Source organism: Pseudonaja textilis, chromosome 4 (assembly GCF_049901715.1).
Source record: "Pseudonaja textilis isolate UNSWEBS1 chromosome 4, rPseTex1.2, whole genome shotgun sequence".
Classification (NCBI taxonomy): Eukaryota; Metazoa; Chordata; class Lepidosauria; order Squamata; family Elapidae; genus Pseudonaja; species Pseudonaja textilis.
The window spans coordinates 86,994,237-87,009,118 of NC_141993.1; the positions used below are offsets into that span (position 1 = coordinate 86,994,237).

General features: G+C 46.8%; 1 protein-coding gene across 43 annotated transcripts in view; it reads right to left on the reverse strand.

Annotated features, from left to right (window-relative positions):
• Positions 1-1,168: 1,168 nt before the first annotated feature.
• EIF4G1 (eukaryotic translation initiation factor 4 gamma 1) overlaps positions 1,169-14,882 on the reverse strand; it is a 126,090-nt gene continuing 112,376 nt past the window's right edge. For all 43 annotated transcript variants that reach the window (XM_026718878.2, XM_026718875.2, XM_087933603.1 and 40 more), the window contains 8 exons: positions 14,402-14,574; positions 14,133-14,258; positions 13,203-13,284; positions 12,568-12,666; positions 10,557-10,691; positions 9,548-9,629; positions 7,282-7,422; positions 1,169-1,693 (listed from right to left, as the gene is read on the reverse strand). In XM_026718878.2, the coding sequence (XP_026574663.1) occupies positions 1,509-1,693; positions 7,282-7,422; positions 9,548-9,629; positions 10,557-10,691; positions 12,568-12,666; positions 13,203-13,284; positions 14,133-14,258; positions 14,402-14,574 (1,023 nt within the window). In that variant the 3' untranslated portion in view covers positions 1,169-1,508. The remainder of the gene's footprint in view (positions 1,694-7,281; positions 7,423-9,547; positions 9,630-10,556; positions 10,692-12,567; positions 12,667-13,202; positions 13,285-14,132; positions 14,259-14,401; positions 14,575-14,882) is intronic.

The window sequence follows — 14,882 nt, forward strand, 5'->3', positions numbered from 1 at the left end:
TTTATTATTATTGTTATTATTATTATTATTATTATTTCCAGTTTACGGTGAAAAGATGCTTTTTTTTTTTTTGAATCTTCAATTAAATACTCCGTAAAGAAAGAAAAAAAAAAAAACCAAAAAAAAAGGAAAAAAAAAAGAAAGAAAAAGGAGGAAAAAAAAAATATTTACAAATTCGCGTGAACGGTAATTGTATCCATTTTTTGTTTGGTTTATAAAGTTTGTTTCGTTTGTGGTTTCGTTGTCGTTTGCTTTTTGTTTGTTTTCCTTTCCGTTACAAGCGCGCAGCAGCTCCGTTAACTATCCAAGTGCAGAACAAAGCGGGTCGCGGCCATCGCGCCCCCCCTTTCCGTGCGTTCGGAGGCGGGGCCGCAGGGCGAGACGGCAAGGGCGCGAAGGGGTGAGGTTGGCCCGCGAAGGCCAAGGCAGCCGTGGTGGTGAGCTTGTGGAAAAAGGGAGAAGGGGGGGAAGGGGAAGGTTCAGGGAAGCTCAGAGCCACCCTCACCTCTTGGCCAGTGAGACGCCGGCCGCTCCCCAAGCAGCAACGGTGAAGGTTTGAAGTGTTTTTCTGTTCCGCTTGCAAAAATGGATTTCCAAAGAAACGTCCATTCTGGTTTGGGGTTTTTTTGGAGGGGGGTTGTTGTTTATGTTAATTCCAGGCGGTCATGCTCCCCCTCCAAATAAAAGTGGGTGACCATATGAGAGGATCGGGGGAGGGGATAGAGGGGGAAGAGCCATTTGCGGCCAGTTTAAAGAGTTCTATTCTCCAACCTCAAAAAAGATTTAATAAGTCTATATTTATATTTTATATATATATTTATATAATCTCTATATTTCAGCCATAAAGTGGAGAAAAGGGAGGGTTGAGGGAGGAGAGAGAGAGGGGGGGGGAGAGAAGGAGGGAGCAAGAGAGAGAGAGAGAGAGAGAGAGAGAGAGAGAGAGAGAAAGAGAGAGAGAGATGGCAGGAGCGTAGGCATTGGGTTGGCTACCCGCCCCCATTTTCCATCCAAAAGACATGTGTTTCGGGGGTGCTTTGCACCAGAAGAATTGTGGGGGGTTCGTCCCCGTCCCCCCCGCTCAGGAAAATCATTCAGGGCAGGTGCCCAGAGAGAGAGAGAGAGGGGGGCGGGTTGGGGGTCTGAGCGGAGCGCCCACAGCAACACCTACCTCCTTGAGCATCAATTTATTATCATCAGACACAAACCAATACAGGCTGTTAAAACGGAAAAAAAAAAGAGAGAGAGAAAAAAAAAATCCCAACCAAAAAATAAAAAGGGGGGGAAGAAAGGAAAAAAAAAAAAAAGAAGTAGTCTTATGAGGGCGGGCGGGAGGAGAGAAAAAAAAAAAGTGGCAGAGGTCAGCCCTGCGCCGCCGCCTCTCCCCCCCCACGCCAAACGCCCCAAGGAGTCCAGGCTCCAAGGAGGGGGCCACAGAGCAGCAGCAGCAGCAGCGGGCAGGTTCGGTCTGCGCCCCCCGCCCCGGCCGCCCTCCCCCTCTTGCGGGCTGCTCAATTGTTGTTGTCGGATTCGTCATCAGCTTCGCGCAACCAAGTGTAGAAGGCTGTGACCGACTTGAGGGCGACGCCTTTCCCTAGCTGCTCGGCTGGGTCCTTGCTCGACTCCCACTTGTAGAAGGCGTCCTCTTTAATGACGTCCTCGTCGTACAAGGCATCGAAGAACATTCGGAGGAGATCTGGAAGCGAGGAGAGTGTCAGGATTCCGGCAGTTTACTTAACCCCCCACCCTCCACCCCCATTCAAATCATGAGTCTCGAGCCAAACTTCCAAAAAATTCAGAAGGATTTATTGGGAGTTAACATGCCGGCATTGCCTGCGTGCAGCTGACTCTGAGGCACAACATTCATGGTCACCCTTGACCCTGGTTTTCCCGCCACCCCCTGGGTGTATCGTAATTCAATATTCTCCAATGGGACACATCCATAGCCAAGAATCATCAATCGTGCTCTCCAGTTAGAATTTTGCATGGGAGAAACTTCGGTCACCCTAGTTACTATCTTTGAAAACATTGATGGAATGCAGTTTCGGTTTGCAAGCTACCACACTGCTCCCCGCTCTCTTTCTGTTGGCAACTCTAAAGAGACCGTAGAAATATTTTATGAGTTGACAGAGAGGACAGGTCAGCTGGTGAGGAGGACCTTTGCCCACTGAGCCTTGATACTGGCAGTCCCTGACTTTCAACCACAGGTGAGCCCAAACATTTCTGGGGTCTAAGCAAATTTTTACCACCGTTCACCCCACCTTGTCACCGTTGTTCAGTGAATCGCTGCAGTTGTTTATACCGGGGCCCCCAACCACCGGTCCCCGGATCATTTTTTACCGGGCCGCAAAGCTTGGGCGCCGCCATCTTGTTTCGATGGCGCTTCCGGGTTCAGTTGGAAAACGGTGTTTGGGTGCTCACGCCTTAGTTTCGTCGAGGGGGGGGGGCGGCTTCGAACGGAGAGCCGTCCTGATGGCGGTGGAGTCTCGCGTTACTCAAGTACCGGTCCGTGGAAGAATAAATAATCGTGAAACCGGTCCCTGGTTCAAAAAAGGTTGGGGGCCACTGGTTTATACGTTTAGTTACAGGTAGTTCTTGACTTGTGACCACAACGGAGCCCCAAATCTATCTCTCCAAGTGAGACGTTTGTGAAGTGCCACTTTTGCCTCGCCACGCTTGCTCAAGTGAATCGCTGCAGGATGTTTAAAATTAACAACACGATTGTTAAAAGTGAATCTGGCTCCCCCTTTAACTTTGCCAGTCAAAAGGTCGCAAAAAGGGAATGTCATAACTCTGGGAAGCTGCAACCGTCATAAATGCGAGTCAGTTGCCGAGCACCCGGATTTTGATCATAAGACCTTGGGGAATGCTGCCACCGTCGTTATGTGTGGAAAAACAGTCCCAAGTCACTTTTTTCAGTGCCGTTGTAACAAAATGCCAAAAATGAACGGTTGTAAGTTGAGGACTACCTGTGACATGGTTGTTAAGTGAATCTGGCTTCCCCATTAATTGTGCTTGTCAGAAGGTCGCAAAGGATATTTGCATGGCACTGTGATACGTCATAAAATACACGCCAGTTGCCAGGCTTCTCAATTTTGATCACATGACCATGGGGGTGCTACAGCGGTCGTAAGTGTGAAAACTGGTCATAAGTCACTTTTTCCCCCAGTGCTGTTGAAACCAGGGGTCCCCAAACTTGGCAACTTTAAGACTTGTGGACTTCAGCTCCCAGAATTCTCCAGCCAGCAAAGCTGAAGTCCATAAGTCTTAAAGTTGCCAAGTTTGGGGACCTCTGTACTAAACAAATGGTTGTAAGTCAACGGCTACCTGGAGTAATATTCGTCCTTTTATAGCGGGAGCAACTTCAGTCACAAGGAAACGGCTTTTGATTAAAAGTTGTGAGCCTAACTGTCCAAGCCCAGTTTCTTTCCTCATCGGAGAAAGATACACACCCTGGCCTTCCCGAAGGTTGCGCCCATTGGATAAATTGGGACCACAACTCCCAGGATGCTACATGTACCGGGCAGAGCGGTTTCCAAGTTAAGAGTCTCGACACATCTGGGAAATGCCAAGCTGGCATTGCCAGGTTGGCAGTGCAGTTTTTTGCCTGCAATATTTCTCCGGTCTCAGAACCAAGCAAGAGGGCTGGACTTCAAAAGGCAGGAGAGAGAGAAAAAAAACAATTTGATGTGTTTTAAAAGAGCTGTGGGGGGGCACGGTGGTTAGAATTCAGTAAAGGTAAAGGTTCCCCTCGCGCATACGTGCTAGTCCTTTTCCGCTCTAGGGGGCGGTGCTCATCGCCGTTACAAAGCCGAAGGGCCAGCGCTGTCCGAAGACGTCTCCGTGGTCATGTGGCCGGCATGACTAAATGCCCGAAGGCGCACAGAACGCTGTTCCCTTCCCACCGAAGGGGTCCCTGTTTTTCTACTTTCATTTTTTTTTTTTTACATGCATTCGAACTGCTAGGTTGGCAGAAGCTGGGACCAGTAACGGGAGCTCACTCTGTGAGGCGGCGCTAGGGATTCGAACCATTGAACTGCCGACCTTTCTGATCAACAAGCTCCGTGTCTTAGCCACTGAGCCACCGTGTCTCTATTACAGCGCGCATTATTTTGGAATGCAGTATTGCAGGCTAATTCTTCCGACTGCCAGCAGTTCGACCTTGATCGGCTCAAGGTTGACTCAGCCTTACATTCTTTTGAGGTCGGTAAACTGAGGACCCAGTTTTTTTGGCGGGGTGGGGGGAATATGCTGACTCGGTAAACTGCTTAGAGGGCTGTAAAAACACTGCAAAGCCTAAGGGCTATTGCTATTTTAACTACCTTGATAGCATTGCACTATCTTAATATTAAATTGCTGGTGGTTTTAATCAAATACTTCGTTAATATTCGAGGCAAGCTTCTTTTTCTTTTTATTTGCATATCCCTTTAAGGATTTGGCAGCTGGCAGCGTGTGTGAACATTTGAGAAACAGAAATTAAACCGTGCAATGGCCACTTTTGAGGGTTGCCCCTCCAAGGCTTTGGAGGACGGCTTATAAACCTGGGGCTCAGGTAACACACACCTGAGTTATGTTGATCATTAAGAGGCCCAGCGGGAATTTGTACTATTTGTGGGTTTTGTTCCTTGCTAGGAAAATAGCAACGGTCGACATTGTCAGTGCACTCCATTCCCAGAGAAACGCAGTTCTCCTCGACTTACAAAAGTTCACTTAGTGACTGCTCAAAGTTATAATGGCACTGAAAAAAAGGGGACTTATGACCATTTTTCAAACTTACGACCACTGCAGCATCCCTGAGGTCATGTGATCCAAATCCAAATGCTTGACAACCGCTCATATTTACGATGTGTCCTGGGGTGAAGTGATCTCCTTTTGCGACCTTCTGCCATGCAAAAAGTCAGGGGAGAAGCCGGATTCACTTAACAACAGTGTCCCTAATTTAACAATGGCAGCGATCCATTGGCAAGAAAGGCCATAAAACGAGACAACCAGTGTCTCACTGAACAACAGAGATTTGGGGCTCAATTGTCATTGTAAATCGAGGACTACCACTATAAACTTCTTGGATTAAAATAGTATTGTTAATGTCTCACTGAACAACAGAGATTTTGGGCTCAATTGTCATCGTAAATCGAGGACTACATATATAAGGTTCTTGGATTAAAGAAGTACTGCTAACATCTCAATGAACAACAGAGATTTTGGGCTCAATTGTCGTTGTAAATTGAAGACCACCTGTATAAGATTCTTGGAATTAAAAAGTACTGTTCCTAAACCTTGGAGAGGTTAAAGGGGTTCGGATTCAACTCCCAGAATTCCCCAGTCAGTTTCTACACATCTTAAAGTTGCCAAGTTTGGGGAAGGAGTGGGAAAAAAAACCACATTATTTTACTCTTTCTGGAGAAGAAGAAAACAAAAAGTACAGGTAGGCCTCGACTTACAACCGTTTGTGTAGCGACCGTGCCAAGTTACAACAACACTGAAAAAAGCCACGTGCCTGTTTTCCTCATTTACAAATGACCAACATGACCAACGTGGGATCAAAATCTGGTCACTTGGCAACTGCCATGGAGTTATGACCGTTTGCAGGACCCCCGGGGTCACGCGATCCCCATTTGCGACCTTGTCACAGGTAAAATCAAAGGGGAAGCCAGATTCGCTTCACAACCCGTGCCACCAACGTTTCACCGTTGCGCTTCACTTAACAACTGTGGCAAGAGCCATCGCAAAACGCAGCAAAATGCACTTAACGGAAATGTTGGGCTCGGTTCTGGCTGTTAAGTCGAGGAACGCCTGTTATTACTTTAACCTCATCAAAATCCCCCCCTTTGCAAAACACAGGAGGAAGGGAAAAAAGGCCAGAATTTAACCCCCCCCCTCTCCATGATAATCAGTAAAGCATGGAGAATATATATATATATTCTAATCTTCCTATCTTTTTTTGCAAACCATCTGCCAGAACGTCTTCAAAATTCAGCCTTAAGGCCTGATAATTTCAGACTACTTTCCTGTCACGCTGATCAAAGGATGTTTCTCTATGTCTGTAATTTCCCCCTCCATTATAATCAGGCATATGTGTTTCCTACCCAAAACATCAAAATCCTGCTATCTGAATACACGATCAAGTGGAAGAGCGCAGCTGGTTCCTAAGGTGCCTAAAACCAATTTATCCCACTTCTGATGCCTTCTGTTCTGCTTCAGTGCCCTCGTTTGCTAACCAGCTTGTCTAAGGAAGACGGGGTTTAGGGGGACAAAAAAAAAGTGGAAACGTAGCATTTTTGAAAGGCACATTGGCTCGATGGTTTTGAAAAGTCCAGTTTCGGAGGTCCAGTTTATGACCTTTGCTATGTCCCAAGGACATGTGATCCCCTTTTGTGATCTGACAAGCAAAGTCAACGAGGAAGACAGATTCACTCAACAACTGGGTTACTAACTCAATAACTGCAGTGATTCAGGGAGCAACTGTGGCAGGAAAGGTCGTAATATGGGCAAAACTCACTTAACAGCTGCCTGACTTGGGAGCAGATATTTTGGGCTCGATTGTGGTCTTAAGCCAAGGACTACCTGGACAACATATCCAAAAAGGTGGCCAGATCATAAGGCTGCTCAGAATTTTATTTCCACCTGACTTGTCCTTTAGTCCCAAAGGTGCTTTTCCCCAAAAGGCTATTTTCCCCTTTGAAAATGTTTTGTTTCTTATCCAAGAACCTTCTTCAGTTCAGAACTGAAGAAGCTTCTTGGGTGAGAAGCTAAATGTTTTATTAAAAAAAAAATGCAATAAAGTCCAGTTGTCTTTTGGGAAAAGCACCTTTGGGACAACCAGACCTGGATAATTGGGAATCTCCATAGACACCTGTCCTTTTATGATTCAAAGTCCAATTCACACAAGACAGAAACGTGCTTGAGTGCGTGAGTACAGCTTACCTTGTTTCCCTGAAAATTAAGACCCGGCCAGAAAATAAGCCCTAGCATTTTTCAGGCTACTCATCAGCACTACCCCCCAAAATAAGCTCTGTTAAGATTGTCAACCAGACGGACGCATTTAGTGCCGGTATTTCCCTGAAAAGAAGACCCAATGCATCTTTTGGAGCCAAAAATGAATATAAGACCCGGTCTTATTTTCAGAGAAACACGGTAGCAGAGTCCAGGTTTGCTATTCAGGGGAAGTTCTTGCTTGGTTCCCACGCTTCTGGATGGGGAATTCTTGCCACTGGACTTTTATGTCTTTCCCTCCCCTCCCTCGCTTAGGATCGCTTTTCTGGAAGAGAGAGAGAGAAGACTTACTTGCTGGCTGGTCCAACTTCACCACCAGGGCTTGTAAAGCGTAAAGGGCCTGGAGCTCCTTATCTTCATCACTCAAGTATTTCTGCAGCAGCTTGGCTCGGCTGTTAATCACAAGATTGTCCATCCGGTAAGGATTCTCGACTGTAACAGAGAAAGAAACGGAGAGGTCAGCCGAACAAATGGACAGTGGACAGTTTTATGCCTAACCCCAAAAACAACGCTAGCAACATTCACAACCTCTTCCCCAGACCCTCTGGCTCTGCTTCTAATAGGATCTTGGGAGGGTCAAGGGTGCCATTCCTCAACACGCCTATTATTCTAACATCCTATTCTAATTCTGGACCGGCTCCATCGAACATGACTCTAATTGGTGAAGGGGTTAAACTTGGCCAGGGTTTGCCTTGTCCTCCTCGCCTCTCACACTGTGGGGAATCACCAAGGCCCCTATCTCACTCAGCACTGACAAGACCTTTTTATTCCTCTCTGCTCCTGTGGGACGAGTCAGAACTTGGGATTGTAGTGAGAGGAAAGCAATGAAGAGAGGACTGCAGTACTGTAATGTAAAACCTGTGGGTGAATTCTGCCATCTGCCAACAGTTCGATCCTGACCGGCTCAAGGTTGATTCAGCCTTCCATCCTCCCGGGGTCAGGGAAAAGGAGGACCCAGATTGTTGGGGGCAACTCTGGAGGCCGCTTAGAGAGGGCTGCAAAGCACCGTGAAGCTGTATATAAGTCTAAGCGCTATTGCTATTGTTCTTCAAGGCCTAGCCCAAGAGGAAATGGCTGGGGGTGGAAGGAAGATGCAAGCTTCTTGTATACCTGAAGCCCGATGTGGCAGTGAAGCTAATTCCAACTAGGAGAACCACTAAAACCGTTCAACTCTTGCCCTTTAATGGCGGGCTATGCCAACCGTGGTGAGCCCCAATGCTACCGGTTTGGTTTGGGCTTCCCTGTTACACACAGCTAACCAACCCCAGCCCTTCACGGTCTGGGTCAAGGTAACTTGTGAGACCATCTCACTCCACTGGGACTGGCCCGTATCACTCGTGTCGGCAGAAGAGGCGTGCTGCGAGTCCCGCCATCCCGATTATCCTGTCTCCAGGAATAATCCTGGAAGAGGATTCAGGTTCAGGAATTGGGCCTTCTCTGCTGTGGCTCCTGCCCTCTGAAACACCTTGTCGCACATCCTCTCCCCATGTGAGGTTGGCCCCAAACCCTCCTATCTTTTCATAATGGCTTAAAAACTTCCAGGTCCCAACAGGGGAACAGCGCAGCGGAGGTGGTTGACCGAGTAACCACAGATCCTGCCCACACCCTCCCCACATGTCCTTAAGATGTTCATGTTTTGTTTTAATGCATTTATGTTTTAACGTATACCTACAGATACAATTGTTTACGATTGTAAGCTGGTCAGAGTTACCCTATTGTCAGATGGGCAGCCAATCAATCAAATAAATCAATATTCAGCACATCATAGTTGGAACTGTCTTGCTTTCCCAAGCCAATAAATTTAATTAATTCATATTCAGCACATCATAGTTGAGCTGTCTCGCCTTCCCAAGATCATTTCTGCCTCAAAGATGGTGAATTTGTAGAAAACATATCCCAAGCCATACTACTGGGCTAGGACAACTTCTGGTCACAAAGCTCTCCTTAAGTTGCCCCGGAGGTGCTCTCTCCATTCTCACCTCCCGAAGGGCAACTGGATTTTCTTGGTTTTTTTCTCGTTGCAAACGTTTCTCTTCTCATCCAGTTCTAACTGAAGTTAGAACGGAAGAAGCTTCTTGGAGGAGAAGCGAAATGTCTTCAAAGAAAAAAACGAACGAGAAATTCCAGTTGCCATTTAGAAAAGGAAGGGGGAAAAAAAAGCACCTTTTGGGACAACCAACATCTGGATGGCTAAGAATCTCCATGGATCTCTCTCCTTAAGGTGGGAGATATACAGGTCTGATTCCAGCCAGCTGGACAGGCCAAGGGTGGAGGGGGTCTTAAGAGGCTGGAATTCTGCAATTTCTAAGTTTGCTTTCCGGGTCTCTTGGCCTGCCACCTTAGCGGTCTGGCCAACACCATCAGCTATGTTCTGTAGGCCAATCCATATTAGGGGGTCCTGACCACCAGGAAATGCTACTGAGGGACTGATGGGGGGGGGCTGCTCTTCTCAACTGAGGGCAACTTCACCCAATTTAGCCGAATGGGATCCTCCCCAGAGCATGCGCCTCCCGCAACGCTGCCCACCCCGTGCCCTTTGATAACAGTAAAGGCTTACAGACTACGGCGGAATGGCATACTGACATCATCAGGGCCCTGATAAACATACTGGAGGAGACCTGCTGTTCACTCAGGTTTACCTGGTAGGAGAGGAAAAAAAAAAAAAGATGCTCAAAATTAGTGGTCAGAAATACAGGGAGTCCTCCACTGACAACAGTTTGTTTAGTGACGGTTCAAGGTTACAACGGCACAGGAAAAAAAAGCGACCGTTTTTCAGAGTTATGATCGTTCCAGCATCCCCATGGTCACACGATCAAAATTCAGATGCATGTCAATGGATTCATTATTTATGACGGTGTTCTGGCCCAAACCCTTGTCCAATTAAAACAAACACGAACCAAAAGGAACAGAAACCTTTTAATGATTCTTATGAATCCCCGGTTAAAAGGCTGCTGCAAACTAATTAACTTTGATAAGCACGAGCCTCGCCAAAACTGTGCGAGGCTGCCAAAAATAACAGGTAAGGTTACCGAGAAATATTTCACAACACAAGAGTCTTCAAATACCAACTTAACGATACTGCAATGTCCACGAGGCTGAAGTTTCAAAACGTCTTTGCTTCCTGCAAAGAACGTCCGATTCACAGCTGCCTTTTATCTTCTTGAGGGAGGGGCCATTATCTTGCAGCCTTACTCCCGAGTCACCCGTGCTGCTGCAGCTGCTCTTTCCTGCAAGCAGCCCTGAGCACACGCGCACTTGGCACAGGCTCCTAGGGAACCTCCTCATCGCTGCTACCCGCCCCCACAATCTCTGAAGGCAGCAGCCTACTCCCTAATGGTCCTGGCCCCTCACCTAAGTCCTCGCTCTCCTCAGTCGCCAGCACCTGCTGCCGGCTAACAACAATAGACAGTTGCAGTGTCCCGGGGTCAAGTGATCATCTTTTACTGATTTTTTTACAAGCAAAATATATTGGGGAAGACAGATTCACCTAACAACTGGGTTAATAGGAGAACAGCAATACAGCCTACTAAAAAGCTCCCGGAACAGCCCTTCAAAGGATTCCTCACCTCAATCCAATCGTATATTCTTTGGTTATTGGCATTTTCTTTTAATAGTTTATCTAGTTGTCTGCAGAGTTCTTCAGAGGTGAGCTCCTTCCGACTGGGAGCATCCGAGCTGTCGCCCATGGTATATTCGACTTTCTGGAAACAGAAACAAAAGGGGAGCAGATCTGATTAGGGCAACAGGTCACAGGTACCTAGGGAGAGTCTCAGTCATCCAAGTCAATGGTTGTCTTAAAGGTGCCTTTTTTTTTTCGAGAGGCAACTGGACTTTTTGGTTTTTCTTTGAAGACATTTCGCTTCTCATCCAAAGAAGCTTCTTCAACTCTGACTGGATCATTGGGAATGGAAGGACTTATACTCCTCGCAGACAGCCGGTCATTTGCATTCTTTTTAAAGAGTCACTGAAGCCACTTGGAGGTTTACCTGTGTCCTCTGGTTCACCTGAGTAGTGCAAGTAAGTATGGGCTTAACTTAAGGCTCCACATCCATATGCACTACTCAGGTAACCCGGAGGACTTAAATAAACTTCCAAGTGGCCTCAACTATTCTCTAAAAGATTGCAAATGACCAAATGTCTGCAAGGAATATGAATCCTTAATTCCCCACCAAAGAGACACAAGAAAGTCCAGTTGCCTCTTGAAAACAAGCACCTTTGGGGCAAACCATGACCTGGATGACTGAAAACCTCCCTAGACATTCACCCCTAGTTTACAAGAGCCGCTAACAATACCGTACCTAAAACAACACAAGGGAAAACAGAAGAAGCCTCATTGCAGTAGAACCACAAGGCAACTCAAAACTCCAAGCAAAAACGGCTCGTCACTCACAATTTAAGAGAAACCTCGTGGGCCCACAAAACACTTGTTTCAGCTCCTAGTGAATCGTGTTTTTCAAGCCTTCCAGAAAACGAACAGAGCCGAGGGAAGGGCTTTTCCCGAGGGAAGGCTTGACAGCAGAGAAGGCACCCCTCCTGGGACCTGAGAGATGACGCTGCTTAATCGACGGTGCCCCAAGCGTGTGAACTTTTGCCAGAGCTGGTAGAAACAATTGCAGATAGGCAGTCCTGCAAGCAACGTGGCTCAGAGCCATGCAGGCATTTCTAAGATGGCAGCCACCACCCTGAGTCGCACCCAGAAGCCAGGGTAGCTTGCAAAGACGTGGCGTTATATGGGCAAGTGAAAAATGTGCCCAGAACCTCACAATGGCTGCATTAGGCTTAGATTTATACCCCGCCTCTTGTTCAATAATAATAACATATAATAAAACATGCTGTACATGGTGTTCCCTCTTCCTATTTTCTCACAGGATGGTCATCCTGGGATGCAGGTTGGGTTGGGTGAGAACAAATGGTGCAAAATCACACCAGCTTGCACTTATTATTATTATTATTTTTAAAAAGAGGGTTGGGCGGGGGGAGGAAAAGTTGAGAGAAAATACATGGCGTTTCATACAGATGAGAAGATGGCATTGATCTGGCTACGGATGAAGCATTCTTAGCCCAGAATGCCACAGATCACAAGGAAGAGTTCAAAACGGTGGGACAGATTTTAAAGGATACAAATCCTGGCTTTCTGGGCATAGCCTGAAATACGAATGAGACCGAAATTAAACCCTTTAAATCGGCGTTTCTCAGCCTTGGCCGCTTGAACATGTGTGGACTTCAACTGCCAAAATTCCCAGCTGACTGACTCCACATATCTTCATGTAGCCAAGACACTGCGCTACCACACACTGGCTTTTGCTGCAGTGCAAAGGGGAATTCTGGGACTTGAAGTCCACTTATCTTGAAGCAGCCATGTTTGGGAAACACTGCTCTAAGCCGTAATACACACTCTCTCTCCCTCTCTCCTGATCCAGCAGACCCATAAGCATCCTATGGGAATAGTATTGCTGGAATGTTGCCCTAGTTCAGGTGAGCAATGAGAAAGGAGAAGGCTTAAAGCTAAATTTTAATCTTAATTTTCTGTCGTTTGGATGCAATCGCCAACCTTCCTACTCCGCAATTGCTCCTTACCTGTTCTGTGATGAACTTATTGATATCCTGGTTCTCCGGCAGGAACTCTTTCCAACTCAGTCCACCTTCTCTCCATAATGTTCCTGCCTTCTTGTGGCTCTACAGAGAAGAGAAACAATCTTTGCACCATTTTGTGTACAAAATGGCACTGAAATGGCAGCCGTCCCGCTGCTTTGTCACGAAACCTCCACTGAAAGAGAATATCCACAAAGCTCAGATGCTGTGAATTTGTGTTGTGTGTTTGGGGCAATAGACTCCAAACAGCATCTATATCTAAAGTCTAAAGTATCACAGGTGGGTTTTTTCTCTGAATTCTAGAAAAGAGGTCTCCAAACTTGGCAGCTTTAATAAGACTGGTGGACTCCAGCTGGCTGGAGAATTCTATGTGGGCGGTGCAGCCTTGTGTTCTCATGCAGCCTGGATTAATTGCTTTGGGGGTCATTTCTCTGTGGACCACCAAAATTTTCTCGCGGACCACCAGTGATCCCCGACCCACCGGTTGGTGACCACTGTCCTAGGTAACCCAACAACAGGGACACACGGCGGTGCTAAGCGAACACGTGACCCACCACGGTCCCTCTTCTCAATCCTTCAGAGAAACCAATAAGCAGATGGTTGCTTGCAGGAGAACATACCATTCCTTTGCAAAGTAGGCCCAGGATCTCCACCAATAGAGTTGTGGCTTTGCCAATAGGGACTAGGGGCTTGGCGATCTCCCTGGGGAAAAAAAAAAGCAGAAAGAGGAAAGAAGGTCATACAACAGGACGGGAAACAAAAGCAGAAAGCACAGGAGTTTTTATGGAGATTCTCAATGATCCAGGTCACAATTATTCCAAAGGTGCTTTTTCTGTAAGACTTCCCCATTGGACTTCCTTGGTTGTTGCAGTTTTTTTTTTTAAAAAAGGTTTCACTTCCTATCCAAAAAGCTTCTTCTGTTCTAACTAAGAATTCCCCAGCATTCAGTTAGAACTGAAGAAGCTTCTTGGATGAGCTTCTTTTTTAAAACCACCACCGTTGAGGTATTCCCCATTAGAAGAATGAGTGCACTCAGGGAAACGTAGTGAGAGTGATGTTGAATAAAATACACAACCAGCATACAGATACACTAAATAGTAAAATGTTGGTTTTACTTCTAGTAAACGGGTAAACAAAGTCCAACAAACAGTCCAGATCATACACGGTTAAAGCAGTTAGTATCAGTCCAGGGATAATCCAAAAACAAAGTCAAGTATCATAAACAGAGTTCAGTAAACCGAGTTTTCTAACATTTGCAAGACTCACGGCAATCCAAGCAGAACGACGATCGGGCAAAAGGCAAAACAGGAAATGCAAGAGAGAGCAAACCAGGTTTCTGGCTCCATCTTATGGCCGTTGGAGGAACCTCAGCCAATCACACTTACAGCATTCTCTTAAAGATACAACAGTCTTAAATTAACTATCCTGGTTTATATATTTCCAGCCCAACTGTTGGTGACCATCATGCCTAACAACCACCACCAAAGAAGTCCAGTTGACTTTTGGAAAAGCACCTGTGGAACAAAATGCAGGGCTGTCGCTTAGCTTACCTGAAGAGCTCCTCCATGGGAATCCCGCCTTCTCTTAAAATGGGGGTGATAATCTCTGCCAAGTACAGCCATATATGGGGTATATCAATCTCCATGTCTTCCCCGATCTCCAGGATCTCTTGAAGTCTGGAAGTCAAAAGCCAGGCGTGAGGATCGTGCCAGCTTCTAGGATTCCTGGCAGTGTGTCATCCTCCTCCTTCTCCCCAACCCTTCGGCAACCCTTCCCGCAGCTCTTCCTGGTGAGAGGCACCCTCCCCGCACCCCCTTACCCTTTATAGTACTGCTCCTTGGAGAGGTAGCCTGCCTTGACCAAGTGGTAGAGTAGCAGCCCCATGTGCTCGCGAGCGATGGTGCTTCGCTCTAACGTGGACTCGATGCCATTCCGGACAAAGATGTAGAGCTGAGTGGGGCAGCCCAGTTCCTGTACACACTGCAGGGCTTCCTGGAAAGAGAAAGGAAGGAGGAGATTGCACCAAGGTCAGGAAGAGACCTCAATGGAAGAGACCTCAAAGGTCTTCTAGTCCAGCCCTCTGCTCCAGCAGGAGACCTTGTACCATTTCCAGACAAGTAGCTGTCCAATCTCTTCTTAAAAGCTTCCAGTGATTTCTTGATTAGGTCAGCGAAACCTGATCAAAGGCCACCACTCACCACCCAGCATCCACCCAGTTTATACACCCAGCAGAGATTAAAATCCAGGAAAAGCTTCCTTAGGTTGACAAAAGACTTTGAAAGCAGAGAGGACCTATGGAA